We start from the raw sequence: 21,179 nt of genomic DNA, 5'->3' as shown, positions 1-21,179 counted from the left end.
CGGTTAGACACTATCCATTTGTATAAATGAAGAGCGGTTATAGCAGGGCCATTACATTGCCATACGACGTCATGTGGCGCCAATCTACTCCCGGCTGTTTCCAATATTGCCCCAGATATCGTTGGACGGCCTCTCCATGTAGGGGGATAGGATGGCCACTCATGCCCATTCAGTCTTTGGCCTCTCCACTGAGACTAATAACTGGGGTACCTATCGTGGTGATGTTATTGAGACGGTGTCCTATTAAGCAGCCATTTAGATGGGTCCCCGTTTCGTTTGGCAGGGCCACTGAGTCCCCAGTGGGAGGGAGGGTGGGCACTGTCCACCTCTAGACCTAATAACTGTCTCGTGCTCTTGGTTTCTTGCAGGCCACGCCGAAGTTGCTCTTGCTGACGAGCACTCAGGTCATCCTCGCCGACGCAAAGAACGCGCATCCGAAGGCCTCCATTAACCTCGCCGACATCGCCAGTGTGTCCGTCAGCAAGTACAGTGACGGGCTCTTCACCATTCATCTCACAGAGGTATGCGGTATGCGAGGTGCCAGGGACGCACGCTGGTGCAATACAGAGGTGCACCCCGCTCCCCCAGGAATAAACTGGGGCACATACTGGCCTTACTGGGGTGCATCCGCCGTCCTATCAGGGGGCACTTACTCGTCTATCAGAGGTGCACTGCTCTCCTTGCAGGGGTGCACCCACTCTCCTATCAGGGGACATCCACTCTCCTTACAGGGGTGCACCCACTCTCCTATCAGGGGGCACTCACTCGCCTATCAGAGGTACACTGCTGTCCTTAAAGGGGTGCACCCACTCTCCTATCAGGGGAACATCCACTCTCCTATCAGGGTACATCCACTCTCCTCACAGGGGTGCACCCACTCTCCTATCAGGGGTCACTCACTCGCCTATCAGAGGTACACTGCTGTCCTTAAAGGGGTGCACCCACTCTCCTATCAGGGGAACATCCACTATCCTTACAGGGGTGCACCCACTCTCCTATCAGGGGACATCCACTCTCCTTACAGGGGTGCACGCACTCTCCTATCAGGGGACATCCACTCTCCTCACAGGGGTGCAGCCACTCTCCTATCAGGGGGCACTCACTCGCCTATCAGAGGTACACTGCTGTCCTTAAAGGGGTGCACCCACTCTCCTATCAGGGGAACATCCACTCTCCTTACAGGGGTGCACCCACTCTCCTATCAGGGGAACATCCACTCTCCCTACAGGGGTGCACCCACTCTCCTATCAGGGGGCATCCACTCTCCTTACAGGGGTGCACGCACTCTCCTATCAGGGGAACATCCACTCTCCCTACAGGGGTGCACCCACTCTCCTATCAGGGGGCATCCACTCTCCTCACAGGGGTGCACCCACTCTCCTATCAGGGGACATCCACTCTCCTTACAGGGGTGCACCCACTCTCCTATCAGTGGTACACCCACACTCCTATCAGGGGTACATCCCCTCTCCTTACCGGGGTGCACCCGCTTTCCTATCAGGAGGCACTCACTCACTCTCCTAGCAGAGGTGCATCGCTTTTCTTGCATGGGTGCACCCAGCTCTCCTGTCCGGGGCCACCCGATAGCCTTGAACTGCGCCCCTTTACAGATATGATATGATAGGTTATTTATAACGTGCTTAATACCCAGAAGTTTCTAAGCGCGGACCCGGGGATCGGACCTGCGGTGCTCCGTGTCGTCTTGCTTCCAAGGCGAGCACGTTGCCCCTGAGCTATCCTCCTGAGATGTGTATACATTACCTTTCCCTAAAGATTTGAACCTTCTTTGCTTCCAGATGTACACATCTGACCCGTCCAGTTGTGCAGCCAATGTTCTTACCGGTGTGTGCACTCTGCACTCGAGGTGTGTACCAGCTTTCCTTCTGGCTGGCGGCTACCCACTCCTGCCAGATGCGCATGTTATGTTCTATCGCATCATGCGCACCTGCTGTCATTAAACAAGTTATGCTATGCTAGAAAGCTTTCATACTGCGCCAAATCGCCAGTGTGGTGGTTTCAAAGCGCAGAGGCTTGCCCTTGTGCTGGCGTATTCTGTCCCTGCCAGGGGTGTCCACACCGTGGTTTCTGGAGAAAAAGCAGAAAGGCCTTGAAAGGGGTGGGGGGAAGAGGGCACAGCGAGTATTGGAAAAAGACATTGGCGGATGGGGCAAGGAGACGTGCCAGTGCAACAGGCAGAGCCAGTCGGGCACTAGTGTGGGAGTGTGCAGGCGCGAGACTCGCAGTGCTAGAAGTGGGGCATGGGGTGTGCACGGCTACAGATGCGCTCGCCCTGACTCCTGTAGCACGGAAGTTACCTTGCCTGGGCTTGCAATGACTGGCTCGAAACACGCACGCTGGGAGACTCCTTCAGGGGCCGCCAGTGCTGCCCAAGGGTATGAGTCAAGAATGGATTGTGTAAAAGTAGAATGTGAGGTCGTGAGTACAGCCAACGCCAGGAAGGAATATCTCTCCCGGGGCTCTTTCCCTGCTATGCTGCAGGAGTTTAGGCTGAGTAGTGTGCCCCCCATCCCCCACCCAGGCTCCTGGTTCCTACCTCCTATCTTGGAATAAATACAGTTTTTTGGCCTGGACAAAATACTGGCCGTAGGCATTTTATTTCTTTCACTTAGCATATACACAACACCCAAACTTATACAAAAACAGCTGTGCTTTTGGGCACACTGGGCCTCATTACGAGTCAGGCGTTAAGGGGTTAACGGCGCCGTAAACGGCGCCGACCCTTAACGCCTGATTACAAGGTCCCTTAGCGCCATGGTGATTTTAACGCCTGCTTTTTGCCTGTGGCATTCTTCTAGACTGTATTGTGCCTGAGCGCCAGCCTGATGCCTGCATTTAATTGGAAGTATTTGAATGGTTGTAAACTTCTACACGAATCATAAACCGTAATGCGCTTATACCCGAAGGACTCACAGGTGTGCACTTTCCCTGCTTACAGAGGTGCACTCTCCATACAGATGTGCTCCCTCACTTTAGAGATGCGCACCCCATCTCACACATGTGGGACTGATGCACTTACCAATGGCCACACACTGTGGATAATGATTGCCACCCCCCCGCCCTAAAAGATTCACATGCACCAAATATAAGGATGCTCTCTCCCTCTTCTTCAAGATGTGACACTGCTCTCATTGCAGATGTGCAGTGCCCATCTCACAGATGTGCTTTTCTACCGATTGCATTATAGCTTTGCATCTGTCTCTGCAATTGTGCTTCCTCTTTCCTACAGATGTGCTTTTACTCTCCTGGCAGATGTGCATCTGAATCCTTACAGAAGTATACTTTCTTTCCTGGCAGATATGCACCTGAGTCCTTACAGATGTGATCTAACTATTCTGGTAGATGTGCATCGGAGTCCTTACAAATGTGCACTTTCTTTCCTGACAGGTGTGCATCCGCCTCCTTACAGATTAATTCTTACTCTCCTGCCAGATGCGCATCTGCATCCTTACAGATGTGATCTTACTGTCCTGGCAGATGTGCATCTGAGTCGATACAGATGTGCACCGTAGTGCTTACAGATGGGCATCTGAGGCAATACAGATGTGCTCTTGCTCTCCTGGTAGCTGTGCACCCGAGTCCTTACAGATGTGCTCTTACTGTCCAGGTGGATGTGCATCTGAATCCTTACAGATGTATACTTTCTTTCCTGGCAGATGTGCATCTGCGTCCTTACAGATGCGATCTTACCCTCCTGGCACATGTGCATCTGAGAAGACATGCTCCCACCTTCCGGGAAGATGTGTGCCCGGCCCCTTACACATGCGCAGCTTTCAGGTGCAGCCTTCATAAATGAGCACAAAGCCACCCTTGAAGTGAGGCACTCGTTGTCCATGTAAGTGTGTGACGTGTGTCCTTCACAATATCGCTAGTCGTTCCATCGACATCCATAGCATTGACAGACCAATCCATCTAAAAAAAATGCATCGAAAAAAAGTGCATTGAATGCATTTTTGTATTACTTTTTTAATGGGGGGTCCCCCCAACTCCCCTTTTTACCCTTTAAACCCCATTAGAATAAAAAGAAACCCTTTAGCTTACAAAAACATGCATTCGATGATTAGATGCATCGATGATTAGATGCATGGGTCTGTCGATGCTATGGGTTCGAAGCAATGACAGAGACCTCGCTACATATCTGATCAATAGCATTGCCGTTCCGTCTCCCCGCGCAAACACTCTAAGAAACATGGATTATTCGTGGGAAGGAGAGAACGACATAATCAAGGCAGAATGGCGCCTGCGCGTCCTAAAGAAGGGGCCGTTCGGGGCCCCGTGGGGGATGGTGGGGGGTGGAGAGACACGGAAGGCTGGCAGCAGGAAGAATTAGTCTGTACGTGTAACGGAAATGAAATGACTAAACATTTGTTGCATTGTAATACATTTTTGCCTGCTTAAAGAATTGGCAAGACTGAAAACGTCGTGTAATGTGCTGGCTATTAGACCACCCCCCCCCCCTGTGCGCAGTGGCACCGGCGCGGAATACTTCTGTGTGGGAAAGAAGGGCCTCTTCATTAGCGCCCACTCAGCCACGGACAGCGCAAGGGGGGTGGGGCTGATAAGAAGAGGTTTTACTGAATCTACACAATGGTTCCATACAACAATATGCGCTCCTGCATTTTAATACTTTCATCCGTTCCATGTTGGGAGGGGGTACTTTTTGTCACCAGGACACACAGATCTCGCTACAGCTTGAAGTAGCAAACTGAGCAACCTGATTGACGGGCCTTGCCTATAAGGCATCCTGTGCCTACCTACGCCTCAGGCATGTGGTGTCCCCCAGGGATCAGCCTTACACCCTCTTTTCTTCCACATGTATCTTCAGCCTTGCACATCCTTCTTTCCTGAGGGGCTGAATCCTAAGGCGTATGCGCTTGGCAGCCAGGCAGGGGCGTAGGAGACACATAAAATCTGGGGGGACAGGGGACTCCTTGGGGACTTTGCTTTTTCTATTTATTTATTGTGTTTTAGTCAAAGAACTCGACTTTTCCCAAAATTAAAATTAAAGTAGCAGTACGTATTAAATTACAAATATCATCAATGTATAAAACAAGAGAAAAAAGAAAAGAAAAGAGAAGAAAATTAAAGGATGCAGCAGCAAAGAACATGTCTCTATATGTTGCATTTCTGGATTTGTCATCTGGCTATGAGCTCATGGTAAGAGAGAGGAAATAGCAATTACTTCCAGTGGGCCACAGCTAGGACGCCAGCTTGTTAAGAGGCAGATCACCTGTAAGTGGATTCCTGCCAAATAAAGGATTTGAAGCCTTTTCTACCAACTGCAAGTTGCTACCTTTTTTGTGTGGGGCAAGGAGACGTGTGTGTCTCTTGGAATGAAAGGATGGGGGTTTCAAAGAAAGAGGAAATCTTGCTTGTACCTCTGAGTAAGCCCTGTTATTGGAGTAGAGGGACCAGGTGTGTGATGTTGCTGCTTTGACTGTCCTCCGGAGGCTGGGGGGGGGTACAGCAAACAAGGAGGATGAGCGATTGCAAGCCCACCCCCTTATAAGCACTCCCCAGGTCCGCGGCTGGATGCGTCAGACCCAGGGGATGCCTAGTAGGTGGGGTGTATGTGGACCCAGGGGGGGTGGCCAGAGGGGCAGCCCGCTATAGCGCCCCTGTGAGGGCCGGGCCAGCCTCTCACAATGAGTCTGGTCCCTCATATTCCATCTCATGCTGGCTTTGGAGCCTAGCCTTTCTTTGCCTTTGTTATTCTGAATGTAGAGCTGGACTCAGTTCCTTTCTCGTTTAAGATTTGCTGCAAAGCCCGATCTATTTGATTCTCTCATATGTTACTAGGGCGGCAGAGCATGGGTCCTCTGCCCTGTTACACTATTCAAAGAGCCCCTCTGGCCTTTCTTTGCCGCTCCCTTGTTTGTCTCACTGCTTGCTTGCTTAATACATACCTCCTTGCTTGAACACTCAACATATTCTCCCTAACACAGCAAAGGCAGCTGCAGTCTGTCTTAACTTCTGTTTGTTCCGTGTCTTGAATTGGCCTCTTATTTCTGCTTTACTGTCTGCCGGGGAAAGGCATTTGCCAGTCACTGCCATAATGGTTCTACCTGGCCATAAGAGGGCAAAAGCTAGCCAATATTGGAAGAACATGGGCATATTATGCTAGAGGCTGGTAACTGCCTTCCTAATGCCTACACAAGAGACACAACTCTTGCCTTTGTTTCTAACAGTAATTCAGTGGATGAAGAAACGCGAGAACACACATATTGCTTATAAATGAAGGGGATGATGTCACACTTGGTTAAGGCATTTTGATCACGCCAGGAGCTAATTTCCAGCTGCAATTAAGCGATTACCTTTTAGACTTCTGGCTTTAAATAATGTTAGTATCACCTGGAAAGCACAGTGGTTGCTCAACAGGGTTATTGGAGCACGAGGGGTACCCTACTCGTGGGCATGGATGATTGAAGGGCATTCTTGCCCTGGTTTGGAGCCTGGCCCTTACAGCCATGATGGGGGGAGGGGCCTATTACTTTTGGTCGTACGTACCCTTTGAGGGTGGGCAGACATTGCTTTAGCCCACTAACAGCTCTGCTTTGCGACTTTATCACACATACCTGTCAGATGGCATGTAACTCAATGCTACTAATGTTATCAGCCTCGGAAGTCTGGAATCCTTTGCCACATCAACTAGGGTACAGGCTTGCCACCTGAGACTTACCCATTTTTGAGTTGGGATCTGTTGCCCTGTGGAGAAGACACACACAGAAAGAGCAGGGCACAGTGCCCTTGTGGGTTTTTCACACTTCTTCCTCGGGGTGGGCACAATTCACTCCGCAGAGAAAGTGGCACATGCTGGGCAACATTCTCTCACTTTGACAATGTCACCCAAAGAGCTAAATTGACCATTTGATATACCTCTGTCGACTTATTATTGCGCAATCCACACTGATGGGTTTAAGCACCTGTTTTATGTGAGATGGCAATTAAGGGCATTTGCCAAGACACCAAAGAAGCACAGGACACCCTCTTACCAGCGACATGCCATGCTCACTCATTCTGTTCACGAATTGCCATTTATCTGGGGTCATGTTAAATGTATTTATTTATTTATTACACGTGTAGCATCATGAAAACCCACAAGCATCAAGGCGCAAAGTAAACTGCATGGAGTGGACCACTTCCATTGGCGCAAGTTTTTACTTTTCCGCCACAAATGGAAGATTTTAGTGTAAAAGGCAGGTGAAATCACATTGCTTTTCCACTCTGGAAGAGTGTAAATACCTCGCGCAATTAGTGATTGCTGGCGGAATTGACAATGGCTTCCTCTGGACTCCGCCTGCTTTTACAAGGTTTAATTTCCAAGGAGATCCCAGAGGAATACCTTTCCTTATTTCCAGCATGAGAATCCATGCTGGCAGTAAGGCTGCATTTGTCTGGTGGAGCGGGAAATACAAGTGGTCCTGGTGTGTCCACTCGGCTCCCGAACTCTGACCAGAAAATGCACGAAAATCTGGCCAATTAGAAAAAGCAACAGTAATAGTGTTTTCCAACACTTTTACTGAACCAATTGACCTGGAAAATGAAGTGTTGCATCAGAAGCTGAATGCATTCACTCTGCATATTGTCCCACCGGAAGATTAAGCCAGGTGCTAAACACAGGTGTTACATATTCCTGTGCACAATCTGCATTTGGAGCATTAACTCACTGAGCTACCTTACAAATTATATCTCTTCTGGGGCTTTACCATCTTAACCCCTTAACTGCCATGGTTATTTCTGCTAAGGGCTTTTTTGGTGATTCCGGTATGTCGCCATTCAATCCCTTGTAACTTTTATGTTACATAAGATATCTCTGCCAAATTTGGCCCCTTTTTTCCCCAAATGTAGGCGGTCGTAATGTTTCGGACTTTGCCAGGGATTGTGGGTAATAAATATTGGGGCAATTCGCGCAAGTCAGACCTCTGTGGATTCCCACTGGTGTCCTCTTTTTCGAAATGCATGAGGTTCCCTGTTTTCCTTGGTGGCTTCACACCATAGGCCAAATCTGTATGTCGTCCACATGAGCAAAATCTGCTCTGCCGAAAAGCTTGGGGTTACCAGTGGGTTAGCCTTTTCCCTTTGCACCCAGGTAGGTGCACTCACACATGTGATGTACCGTTTTTGTTGAGACACCTGTGGGAACGCAGGATGGTAGGACATGTGTTGTTGGCAGCGTGTTTCAGTGGGTGTCCATAGTGAAATGTCTGAAAATTTTGTTTTTTCCACCAAATTTCAGAGACATTTCCCTCTGCCCACCCACCGAAGCACGCCGCCAATAACAGATGTCCTACCTTCCCGCGTTCCCACAGGTGTCCCGACGAAAACTGTACCTCATATGTGTGGGTGCACCTACCTGGGCGCAAAGGGAAAAGGCTAACCCACTGATAACCCCAATCTAGCAATCTGCCCCCAGGGAGGGCTACATGAGATGCCCCCCATCCATTTGGGGTGGGGGGAGAGGGCCACCCCCTTTCCACTAATAACATCCACGGTGGTTCAGTGGCTCCCCACACCCACCCAAAACAAGTTATAATTTGTTTTATTTTAGTTGTGCCCCTTTCCTAGGGGCAGATGGGCACATGTGTGTGGCCATCTGCCCCCGGGCGGGGCAAAACTTACTGCCCCAGGCTTGGGGGCTGGATCTGCAATATTTGCAGTGGCCTTTCCCCCTAACCTCAAATGGAAGGGGGGCATCTCATGTACCCCTTCCTAGGGGCAGAAATCTGCCCCCAGGGAGGGCTACATAAGGTGCCCCCATCCACTCAGGGTGGGGAGAGAGGGCCATCCCCCCTTTCAAACACAAAAAAAAATCCTGGTGGTCTAGTGGGTCCCCCCTGACCCACCAACCCCGCCCCAAAACAAGTTATAATATATTTTTTGTTTATCCCCTTCCCTAGGGGCAGATGGGCACATGCGTGTGGCCATCTGCCCCCAGGGGGGCAAAACGTACTGCCCCAGGCTTGGGGGGGTGGCTCTGACAATATTTGCAGTAGCCTCTCCCCCCACCCCAAATGGATGGGGGGCATCTCATGTACCACTTCCTAGGGGCAGAAATCTGCCCCCACGGAGGGCTACATAAGGTGCCCCCCCATCCACTTAGGTTGGGGGGAGAGGGTCCCCTTTCAAACACAAAAAAATCCTGGTGGTCTAGTGGGCCCCACCGGGCCCCCAACCCCAAACAAGCTATAATAATTATTTTTTTTTCTCCTTCTCTAGGGGCAAATGGGTACATTGCCCCTAGAGATGTGTGGCCATCTGCCCCCGGGGGGCAAAACATACTGCCCCAATCTTGGGGGTTGGTTCTGCCAATATTTACAGTGGCCTCTCCCTCCACCCAAAATGGATGGGGGCATCTCATGTACCCCTTTCTAGGGGCAGAAATCTGCCCCAAGGGAGGGCTACATAAGGTGCCCCCTCATCCACCTAGGGTGGAGGGGAGAGGGCCACCACCCCTTTGAAACACAAAAAATCCTGGTGGTCTAGTGGGCCCCCGGGCCTCCCCACCCCCACCCAAAACAAGTTATAATATATATTTTTGTTTTGCCCCTTCCCTAGGGGCAGATGGGCACATGTGTGTGGCCATCTGCCCCCCGGGGGTTCAAAACATACTGCCCCAGGCTTGGGAGGGGTGGCTCTGCCAATCTTTGCAGTGGCCTCTCCCCCCACCCCAAATGGATGGGGGCATCTCATGTACCCCTTCCTAGGGGCAGAACTCTGCCCCCAGGAAGGTCTACATAAGGTGCCCCCATCCACTTAGGGTGGGGGGAGAGGGCCACCCCCTTGCAAAAATCCCTGGTGGTTAGCGGCCCCACCCGCAGCCACCCCCACCCAAAACTACGTTTAAAAATAATATATATTTTTTTTTGTTCGCCCCCTTCCCTGGGGGCAGATGATCACCTATCTGCCCCTAGGGTATTGCCCCCATGCTTTGGGGGTGGGGGGAGAGGGCTGCTGCCCCTCCCCCACTTCAAAAACAGATCCCTGCACTACACACCAAACATATTCTGGGGGGGATAAATGACATTACATCCCCCCCACTTACAATTGTGTGGGGGATTTGTCCCCCTGTCCCCCCCATGTCCTACGCCCATGCAGCCAGGCGATGATGGGGCTACAGTTAGACATCTCTTACTGCCCCACATACATCCTTCAGAGCTGAAAATGCCAAAGGTAAACCCCCAAAAAGATGTGGGTCATCATGTTGGGGCATAGTATCCATCTTGGCACCCCAGATTTCTTTCCAGATCCTGCCACTATGGAATCTGGACAATTACTGGGTCATTATCCCTCACCCCACGTGAGCGCTCACATCTGCTGGCTCCAGTGGTGGAAATGGGGATCTCACAAGGGCTGGTGTGGAGTTTGGAGGAGGGGGTGAAGTTCTGAGGGGGTGGAGTACCGGGGAGGCGGAGCTGGCATTTGGACTCCGCCCAAAGCAAGTGTTCAAATTAATAGTTTAAAAATGGTGCAATTTCTTTGCTGATGCTTCTTTCCGAACTCAAAACTGTGCACCAATTCCACTTTAACTCGCTTCTATGGCGTGGTGCACCCAAAATACTGTTGGTAATGCAGTGTTTTTTAGTACATTAAGGGATCCATAGACACACTCTACCGTAGAAGGCTACCAGGGTAGCTCAGCAGGTTGAGAGTCCATTGCTGAGATGTTACATATTCAAAACTGGTTGTTAATCGTATGACTTTTTGCAATTCCTTAAAATAAAACAAGTGCTATAAAATGTGTTAATCCAGGGGACGGGTTGGGCTGGTTGCTTGCTTATATTCAGGGCGGAGGTGGGGGTATTTCTGCCCCTGTTGTGAAAATCAAAAGTTGTCACCCATAAACCCAGAGTTTAATTTCATAATAACTGCTGTCAGCACAACAGAAGCATTTATTTGTGATTAACCAGTTTGACAAACATATAACATTTTTATAAATATAACCTGTGATACAACACAAAGGAAGGGGCACACAAATGTATGTGGTATTCCGACAAAAATAAACACATTTCAAAGAAAACTAATTAAGTAGTGATTTCAAGCAGCCTTTTTGAGTTTTGAATTGCCTTTTTTTCTATGAAAGTGTAGAATGCACATTTGGATAATAATAGTGTGCCCAGCATGTAGATAGCCTACTTTCAACAGTGATGGCCCCCACACCAGTGATACCCATGGACTGTTGATTCCCGTGGTGTCCCTTTCAGGCCAGATTAGATCACCGACCTCCCTGCTTCCCTCTGCGAAGCTGTGGGCAGGACGGGTCCCGAGATTCGGCTAGGCATCTGATGCCGGATCTCGGACCCGGCAAGCGCTGGCTCATTGACTAGCGCTGGCTGGCTCCTGTTGCGGACCCTGCATTTTAGACACGCCGCCAGGAATCACTGCCACTCCGGCCTTGGTCTCCTCAACAGAGCTCTATCCGGGCCTGGCCAAATACACGGCCAAAGAGAGCCCATTCCCTGCCTACTCAACTTCTCGCCAGCCGCAGTACCTCCCTCGAGAGCAGGTCATCCAGTCCACGGCCCTCTGTCTCATCCATCCAACAGTCTATGGACAGGCATTCCGCTGGCTGTCAAAGAGAGAACAGCAAAACGTCCCCAGGCGGCTCCTCTGATCAGCAGCGCGCGTCCGACCGGCAGCTCTCGCGTAAGGAGAGGGCACACTGGCGGGGCTCGCGTGCATCTAGGGACACGTGACTCGAACTCAGGGAGACCTATCTCCTCTCATCTCAGCCTTAGCAGCCATCTCAATGCTCTTGTTTTCCACACGGCACAGTTGTTCCTCTGGTTATGGCGCCGTCTGGGGAACGGCGTCTTCATAAAATCACCTAACTTAACAATAATTTAGTCAAAGGTGGTGTGGCGCTAAAATAGGAAAGATGGCCTTTTGACCAGGGACGTCATTTAGGAGTCGCCAGCAGTCGCAGCTGCAACCCCTGAGGTTTCCCTTGCTACCCCTGTCGTCTCCCTTGCTACTCCTACAAATAAAAGTGAAAAACGGGGAGAAAAGACAGCATGGCTGTCGAGGAACGCATCTGCCGATTATGTAAAGTGCATAAGCATTTGGAGACTGCAAAACATTTGCTGACTGAGTGTTCGGAGATGGTTGGCACTTTTACTCCCCTTCTTGGCAGTTATGTGCATGAAACTACATATATTGGGGAAGCTCTGTTTTGGCATCATTGCCTCAACTCCAACAGTCTACGTCTCTTAATAGCTCTGTATACTATTTGGTTGCAAATTGAAATAAGATTGAGTATAACTCTGTAGAGGAATAGGTTTTATGAAAATAATTCTTATACAGAAGGTATGAAATTTATATATATCTGTGAATAATATGAATTATTTGTTTTAAAATAGTATTTTGTATTGCAATTCATGTATATTTAAAAATTGTATTTGAAGTATGTTAGTATTTTTATCATGTTAGTTATGTTAAATTTGTGTAAAGTTTATAGTTTAAACTATAGCACAATAAATATTAAATTAAATTAAATTAAAGTGAAAAAAGTGCTTTTTTTTTAGTGCCTGCACCCGGCCTGCAGCCAGCGCCATGTGGCTCTTTGCTTCTGGAGTGGCTGGCTCTCTTGTTCAGGCCTCTTAAAAAAAATAAAAATGAACAGGTTTTCCACAAGTCTAACACTTTTAGCAGTGACCCTAAATAAGAAAGAATAGGAATACCAAATAATGTGTTTTTCTGGAATTCTCTACAATAATTGCTAGACTCATTAAAGGTTTATTTCAGGCACACTTCAGGGGGCGAGTCACTAATTTAGTCAGTTCTTAAACGCCTCAACTCAGCCTTTCATCCTTCTGAGGTCAATAAAAGAGTACCAACACAGGTTGGGTGATATTGGGTGTATATTTTTTCTATATAAATTGCTTAAGCGTAAGTGCTATATAATAACACATCATCATTTGATCATGGACATCTGCTTGCCTACACAGTAATTTGGTAATATGAGCCTATACACACTGATCTTAACGATACATATGGCGATCCATTCTTGTATGAAATGTATATCACATAGTGATATCGTAACCATTTGTTTAGTGCACTTAGGAACAAAGCTATGTGATGCCACTTCATGTTTTGTCAAGGGTGAAAGGTCGTGTTCCATCACTCCTGCAATAACACTTTGGGGTGGGGTCGAATCATCAGAAGTCAAGGGTCGTGTGATGTCACTTCCACTACCCTAGGCATTTTGGTGAAATGACATCCCTGCTTTTGACACATCATGATTGTGCCAAAAACCCAAATAAGCCATCACGAAAGGAATCTGGTTATGGCATACTGTACCTGATGAGCTGTTCAGGTGCACCTCTGCATATCATATTTAGTAAGGTAGCACCGCAGGAGGGGTTGAGAAGAGGGGTACCCCGAGCTTCATGAATAGACCCGCCTGCCACTTATTCTGAAATCACTAATCCACCTCACTTGAAGGACTGTGTCCAGTAATTAGGGTAACATCTGGAGGACTGTGCCTATTTCTGGAGGACTCCTATGCAGTACTGTGGTATCTTATGCTGTCAAAGTCTGTGTTTTTCTGTTTAAGGCAGCTGCTGCCAGAGGTAAAGCTTGGCCCAGGAATTAGCAGGTGAGGTTGAGGCCCAAAAGGATGGGTTTGGAGACAGCAGTAGCCATCACTTACCTCTAGTTTTGACTCCAGCCAATTCTGTGATATTGGCATCAAGACCTCCCACTGATATTCTATTGCTTTTGTCTGAAAGCCCATTGTATTTAAAACATTGCACTGCAACGTGTTTCCGGCACAATAAACTGACCCCTGTTCTCCGTGCTTTTCTGTCAGACCTCTGCAGTGGGATCCAAGGGGGACTTCATCCTCGTCAGCGACCATGTGATCGAGGTCCTCACCAGGCTCCACCAGACGGTTCTCGAGACCACCAAGCAGAAGCTCAACATCCACATCTCTGACGAGTAAGTCCTCAATCGTGCAGGCCCCCTGTGCGCACGATGGCAGACATGCCGGCCTAGCGTGCATGAGCACTTGGGTGGTGCGTGTCAGCATGGCGGGGGTTATTTGGGGCTAGATTTCTCTCAGGTCAGATCCAGACATCCACATTTAGTAGCACGCCTTTTTGTTTGTGCTTCTGATCCTTAAACCACAGCGATCCCTGTTCAAAGAAACACTGGTTTTTTGGCATCCTTAAAACGACCCCCAAAGGACACATGGAAGGTTCCCCCAGGACAGGACTTCCCATGGAGTGTCTCTCATCATGGCACCCCATTGGAGGGCTTTGCAGTTTTATGACAAAGGGATCCACGAGGAATTGAGATACAGGCTTGCAGGGGGGTTGCTCGGTCTGGAAAAGATCAGGGGCTACGCTCATGTCAGGACTGGTGGGATTCCGGGCTAGCAAGCCTTTTGGTTGTAGTCCCTGAGCTTCTATCCGGGGCTACAACCAAAAGACCCGGGGCTATAGGCCCCTCAGTCCCCCACCCCCTTAGCAACGCCTCTGCACGCCTGACCATATCTGGTTGCAGTCTTCTTTTCACAATCAATGGTGATTTGGTCCAGATGGCTCAATACAATGCACCCACATTTTTAGTAGATGGATCTTGAACACACTTTGTTCAACGGCAGGTGATGAAGATTATAACTCCCAGAATGCACTACATTTGTCACGTGAGAACCCTTGGAATGGGAATATAGGGTAGGGATGCCATGGTGCCACCTGGTCACCATCTGTTATCAGCTTTATGTGGCTGCAGGTATGTCTAAGGGATGTGTACGGGTCCTGGATATGGGCCACGAGGACGGTGGGCTGCCTTCTGAAATACCGGGCATCTGCACATTGGCGGAATGTCGAGAGGTACCAGAGCCTGTAGGTTGCAATGAAGGAGCATGGGCGGGAGAGACTGACAACAAGAGCAGTCCTTGGTGCCTTCACTCTGGGGTATATTTATGACAGGAACCGAAAACGCCCCTAAAGCTCCATGTGAGTCTCATAGGAACGTGTGTAATCCTAGATGCTCTGTTATCCATTGGCTCTTCCCTCTTCCCAACTTGTTGGGAAATCTACTCCTGCGGAAGAATTTATAATGTGAAGTCCTTCATCACACCCCTGGCAACTCACGCCTTCTCCAATAGCCGGACCCCAGCATTCCAACCATAGGCAGCTTTTCCATCAAGTTCCATCCACTGTCTTCTCTTCCGGGTGCCTTTTAATTAACTTTGCACTTATGTTTAAACCAAGCAAACCTTGATTTTCTTGTTCTCTGTGTCAAGCCTTTGCTCTGCATGTGTTTTTTTTAAATGTAAAACATCTTTGATTTGTTTGGGATTTTCAGAACAATTTTAATTTAAAAAGTCTTCCAATTCCACCAGGGGCCATATGCTGCATGCAACTGGCTAAGCATGTATCCACTGCACGTGGCACTCCTCGGCTCTGATTCACACAGAGCCATCATTACATGCCTGGGCATGCGACACATGGCGCCTAGGTCCCTCTAGCGCCACCTTCAGCACTACAAGGCGAAAGGAAGGTGCCCAGTGCTGGAGATGGCTGCAGTGGAATTCATTATCAGCTACTGACCTCAGACATAGGCTGGGGGGGGGTCCATACTGGTCTAGGTGTGGGTGGTTGGAGAATCTATCGGCACTGGGTAGAAAGTGGCATCCTGTTTGTGGGTATTCTGAGCACCATTCTGGGACAGTTGGTTCCAGATCTTCCGTCACAGAGGTATCATCCAGGGTTACCAATGTGCAAAGTGTAACCATCGTGCCATGCGAGGAATCCATGAACCATTCTTGGGCTGTGTAGGGGTGCTTGAGTTGGCTAAACATTGTCAGCAAAAACCTTGACAGTTATCCATCAATGGATCACAGCTGTCCAGTTAAGGCATCACCCATGCTAACACACTGCCACACATCTCCATACAACACAATTTTAATTAATCGGCTTGAAGGTGAATTGGATGTAGGGGCGTTGAGGAATTCCTTTAGTCACATTGGTCAACCATTCAACTTGCCGGAGGCTAGATGCCCCAGCGGAGGAACCAGCCAGAGTGCCTCCATGCCAGCCACTGCCTGGGGTAGAGTGGCATTTTCGGTCTGCATGTGGTCAGACCCTGTATCACTTTAATCAGCTCCCATACTTCATCCATTCCTTCGTGGGGGAGGTGGCGTTGCAGCTTACAAGTGACCGGTCTTAACACCAGTTTCTGGACCTTCTTGGGTGGGGCGATATATAGTCTATTTCTTCCGGCACAACAGCTAAAAAAGGTGGGCGTGTTAGTGGAAAACCCTGGTTTGGGGAAAAATCCTCTTGTACGATTGTGTGTAGGAGAGTAGATATCTGATCTTCACTGGAGGAGTTAGCGAGCCAAGGAGTAGTACTGAGAGCCAGGTAGGATACAAGCATACAGACATACATAGATACAGACATACATACATAGATACAGACATAAATAGATACAGACATACTTAGATACGAGCATACAGACATACATAGATATAGACATACATAGATACAGACATACTTAGATACGAGCATACAGACATACATAGATACAGACATACATAGATACAGACATCTTAGATACGAGCATACAGACATACATAGATACAGACATCTTAGATACGAGCATACAGACATACATAGATACAGACATACAGACGTACGGTGAAGTACATATGGAAACGTTCCCAGAAGCAGGCAACACAGGTAGGCAGACTGCTGGACAGGCTGGGATGGGCCTATAGGACAATAGGGCAATGCCTGTAGTATGGGCCAGTTTTTGGGGTCAAAGTGGGCCACTTTTCTGGCCCATGTGGGTCAGTTTGATAAGTTATTTCACCATGCTGGTTACTTCACGAAACTGGCAGTTTTGACCAGTGTTACTGAATAAATATTCTTTAAAATGCACAATTTGCATAACATTTGATCAAAAACCTCCCCATTGGGTACCACTCAAACAGTCTGCCACCAAAGGAATGAATTGCCATTTGCAACTGTGGCCCACTTTTTCATTGGTGCCAGAGACACTTTTCTGCCCCAGTCCGACCCTGCTGCTGGAGGAAGAAGTGCCTGGCAAAATGAAGAGGAAGCAGGTAGCAGGATTGGGGAGCGCAGAAGCTCCAGCAGTACAGAGAAGTGCTGACACACTCATTGGGATGGGAGCCCGAAGCACTGATAGGCCAGATGAACCTTCAGACTGGAGCAGGTGCATCAGGAGGTAAGAACAAGGAACAATGGAGAACAAGGGAAACAGAAACGAAAGCACTAGCATTGGTAACCAGGCTCACTTGAGCATGTAGGATGCACTGGTTGTCTGCATTCACCCACCATATCTGCTGTATTCATAGAGAGGGAAATAGGGCTGGCAGGCAGACGTTGATAACCGCAGCCATCTTGAAATGGTGTGGATACGAATTTAGCCAATACAGAGGTACTTCCAAGACACGAACAACTCGTGTATACACTGTCCTGCTTTCCAGCTATGCCACAGCCCATAAAGATTCATGACATGGAGGTTAACATTTTAAGTACATGTCTTTTTTTGATCTGAGTGCTGTCGTTCACAAAGATCCTAGCTGTAATAACAGCATGCCTGAGACTTTGGGGGATTCATTGCATCCCTACTTGGATGATTGCTTGATAAGTGCTCCTACCTGGGTTTCAGTCTCAGATTTTCAGTCAATCCAAAACCGTCAAACATGCCTTAGGCACAGAGGATGCAGTTCCGCTACAAGATTCTTAACACTTTGTTGTGGAGGAATTATATTCCCGAAAGAGAACTATTGTCGTGAAGGAAGCTAGCAAGGTTTTTTAAGAAAGGACCACAATCCAAAGTACCTGCTTCCAAAATATTCTGGGCCTCATTGCCTCTTGCATTTATGTGCAGCCTTTTGCAAGACTCAGCAGTTGGGACGTTCAGCTTCATCTGACCGTTCAAGGGACCATCATCGGCAGTCTCCGAGATATCGCAGATTCTTCTTTGGTGGAATCCGGAGGAGCATTGACCATGAACACCTCTCTTCCTGTCCTGTCAGGCAAAGTGCTTTTGGTTCACACAGACCACACCGCTGCATTGTTTTATGTGAACACAGAGGACTCACGTACATTGTTGCACTTTGTCTTATGGCAGTCCAGCTTTGGTTTTGGGCAACTGGTAACAATGTATTTCAAAGGACAGTTCATGGTGAAAGTGCTGTCATCATGTAGGCAGACAGACTCAGTGGTCTTTGTTCCGCCCCTTGTAACTAGGAACTCCACCAAGAGATGTTCTGGAACATTTTTCTGCAGTTGTGTTTTCCTCAGAGAGATGCATTTTCTGCAAGACAAAGCAAGAAGTGTGAATCTTATGTGTCTTGGATGGGGATTGGTTGGAATTCCTTACTGAATGCCTTTCTAATGAATTGTTTGGGTACTTTTGTCAGCCCCTTCCTTCTGATGTCATTGACACACAAGGGGTTAGCACAAATTCCACACTTTGGGCACTATCAGACTATCTGGATCTTTCTTTGAGGAACGACCTTCTGCCTCAAGAGAAAGGGCTTATGCTCTATTCCGCCCTCCCCTTGCTCAGCTTGGCAGCCTGGCACCGAGGGGCAATGTATGCCTATGCAGGGATTTCCGGGCCTAAAATTCATAATATGTCTATTGCCAGAAATGATCCAGTTAGAACACCGTACAAGTAGATATGCTTCTGCTGTTGTTCTTTGCAGAATAACATCAACCCACTGCGTGTGGCCATAGTCATTGTCACGTCTTTTTTGGGCAGCACTGGCATCAAAATTGGCTCTTGAAAACACTATCTTTCGGCTTGGCTCTTTAAAACACTATCTTTCGGCTATTGAAGCCTACCTGAACATCAAATCTTCCTTCAAACACCAAAACTGGAACCTACCCTTGCTTAAATTGCATACATTACAATAGTATCGCCATGGGCAAAATGTTATACCATCCCCAAACTGAGGAGACGATTTGTTTGAGAAATTATGCAACTTGTATTTCAAAACATACAGTATACAGTTTGAAATGTCCATGTGTGAAGATTTGTGTGGGTGAAACCAGTAGGCCAACCAAGGAAAGTATTGGCGAACAGAAGCAAGATATAGGGAACAGGCGCTCGAAATCTCCAGTCACTAGACATTCTATGAAAATGAACCACCAAGTCGCGCAAATGAAATTTCAAACCATAGAAGTTGTCTCAAGGCACCCACGTGGAGGAGATACAGAAAAGAGATTACTTCAAAGTCAATCATTTTGGATTCACAAGTTACAATCAATGTTCCCATCGGGGATGAATGAAGAATGCCACGCAGCTGTTTTTTGTGAATTGTTTTGTGAATGGTTTTGTGTACGAGCCAGGTAGCTACAATTTTGAAAGTTCACTATTCATTGAGGACCAGTTAAACTGGAACTTTGTGGAAGCAGCACTTGCGTCCTAGCAGGACAATGTAATTTAAGTCAATCATGAGTCGGTGTATTTTGACTCTATGATTTGCTATTGTTCAGAATGATAATATAGCAAGTAATCTCACTATTAAGAGGCATTGTCTGTTCAGTATGAAATAGGAGATTGGCATATGGTTTAGAGTTTATGATTATTGAAGGGGCACACCACCAGATGTCTTGTGGTTTCAGACCTGGGTATCAACTTCAAGTATACATCAAACTAATAGCATAACAAGAGTGCTGAATTGTAATAAGTTTGTTGAATCAGAATATCACACACGTTTTTTCCTTAGTTCAATGTTGGGTGTATGTGTCTCTGACTACCATTTTGTGTTAAGAGTTAATAGTACAACCATGAACCTCATTTAATATTGGTAATTAATCAACACTAACACTAAATAAACTAAACATGCCCATGTGTTTAAGATATAGATAATGTTAGGAGAAACATGATAATATGGCCACCGGGTTCATGCACATACACACACACACAGCAGTGTACTAAATAGTCCTTTTTTATGTCTACTCTGGCCATATTTAATCATACAAAAGACGCCATACCAGCGACGAACACAACTCAGAGAGAGAATGGAGTAATGGCAGAACGCTATGATTTGAAATCGTAAGTAGAGTTTTATATGAGATAAGAGCTGACAGCATTGCACATGGAAGCGCTAGGCAGTGAGGTGCACATAAGATGAATTAACTTATAATAAATATAGAAACGTGTGACAGGGGTAGCATGATAAGGGGATACAGTCTGCACAATGGTATAGATCAGTTGAAAGTAATGACAGAAGTGTGTCTGATGTGAGGCACGATACCAAACAGCTTTACTAAAGAAAAGTTATCTAACTGATGAAATACGTTGAAGTATGAGAATTAATCATTTGTAAATTCATTCAAAGATAGCGATGTGACAATGTCCCGAGTGAGGGACACCTTTACAGCGATCGCGCACCACGCTGCACAGTAAAGAAAAGATGGAGCCGAGGGTGACCTAAACACTTCTTTATTCTTTCCTTCTAAAACACGTACTGGCTTGCCCCACCCGCCCCACGTCACTTCCCTCCCTGCCTCCTGTCCCGCCCATCGACCCCACAACTCACTTGTCAATGTGACCCCCGAAATTAAATTTACCCCAACAGTGGTCCAACATGAACTTGGGATGATGCTGCTCAGCCCATTTCTTCAATGAGTCGTCAAGGCTTATTCCTAGCCCGTTTAGGTCTCGAGTTCGCAATCCCCATCGAACACCTTTCCTCTGAACCATGCAAGTCCTCGACACCAGATGCGTCCGAGTCTTCTCGATATCCTTGATAGGGCTCGTCCGTGAGATATTCACCCGTCACATCTCCTCTTCCACTTAGCCTCCTAGGGCTGGTTAGTGGGAACTTCTTGAAGTGTGAGGAGTTTTGTGTAGTGGGTCCATGGTCGCCCTGGGCCAATTATTATTGAGCCCTTTTTTGCCGTAATTATCAGTTTCAGCCTTGAACACTTAAGTGTGTTTGTGTGTCTCTGGTTGCTTCACTGTCACCACTTTTCCTATCTCAAGCTTATAATTCCGATCCTTTCTTCGCACGTCTGCATACTCCTTCATTCAATGGCAGATCTCTCCTGGTCTCTCAGATCCGCATCAACGGGCTGCTCACCATCTTTGGGTCCATGCTGGGGTAGCCTGGTACGCACATCTCTCCCGACCATTACTTCTTCTGGACTTTTTCCTGTGGAGCTATGTGT

The 21,179-nt window shown here is 47.8% G+C and overlaps 1 protein-coding gene across 2 annotated transcripts in view; it reads left to right on the top strand.

Annotated features, from left to right (window-relative positions):
• MYO1A (myosin IA) overlaps positions 1-21,179 on the top strand; it is a 331,231-nt gene that overhangs the window by 300,071 nt on the left and 9,981 nt on the right. For both annotated transcript variants that reach the window (XM_069653548.1, XM_069653550.1), the window contains exons 27-28: positions 369-521; positions 13,826-13,953. In XM_069653548.1, the coding sequence (XP_069509649.1) occupies positions 369-521; positions 13,826-13,953 (281 nt within the window). The remainder of the gene's footprint in view (positions 1-368; positions 522-13,825; positions 13,954-21,179) is intronic.

Source organism: Ambystoma mexicanum, chromosome 3q, assembly GCF_040938575.1.
Source record: "Ambystoma mexicanum isolate Mex_15411 chromosome 3q, UKY_AmexF1_1, whole genome shotgun sequence".
Lineage (NCBI taxonomy): Eukaryota > Metazoa > Chordata > Amphibia > Caudata > Ambystomatidae > Ambystoma > Ambystoma mexicanum.
This window is presented reverse-complemented; position numbering and strand designations above follow the sequence as displayed.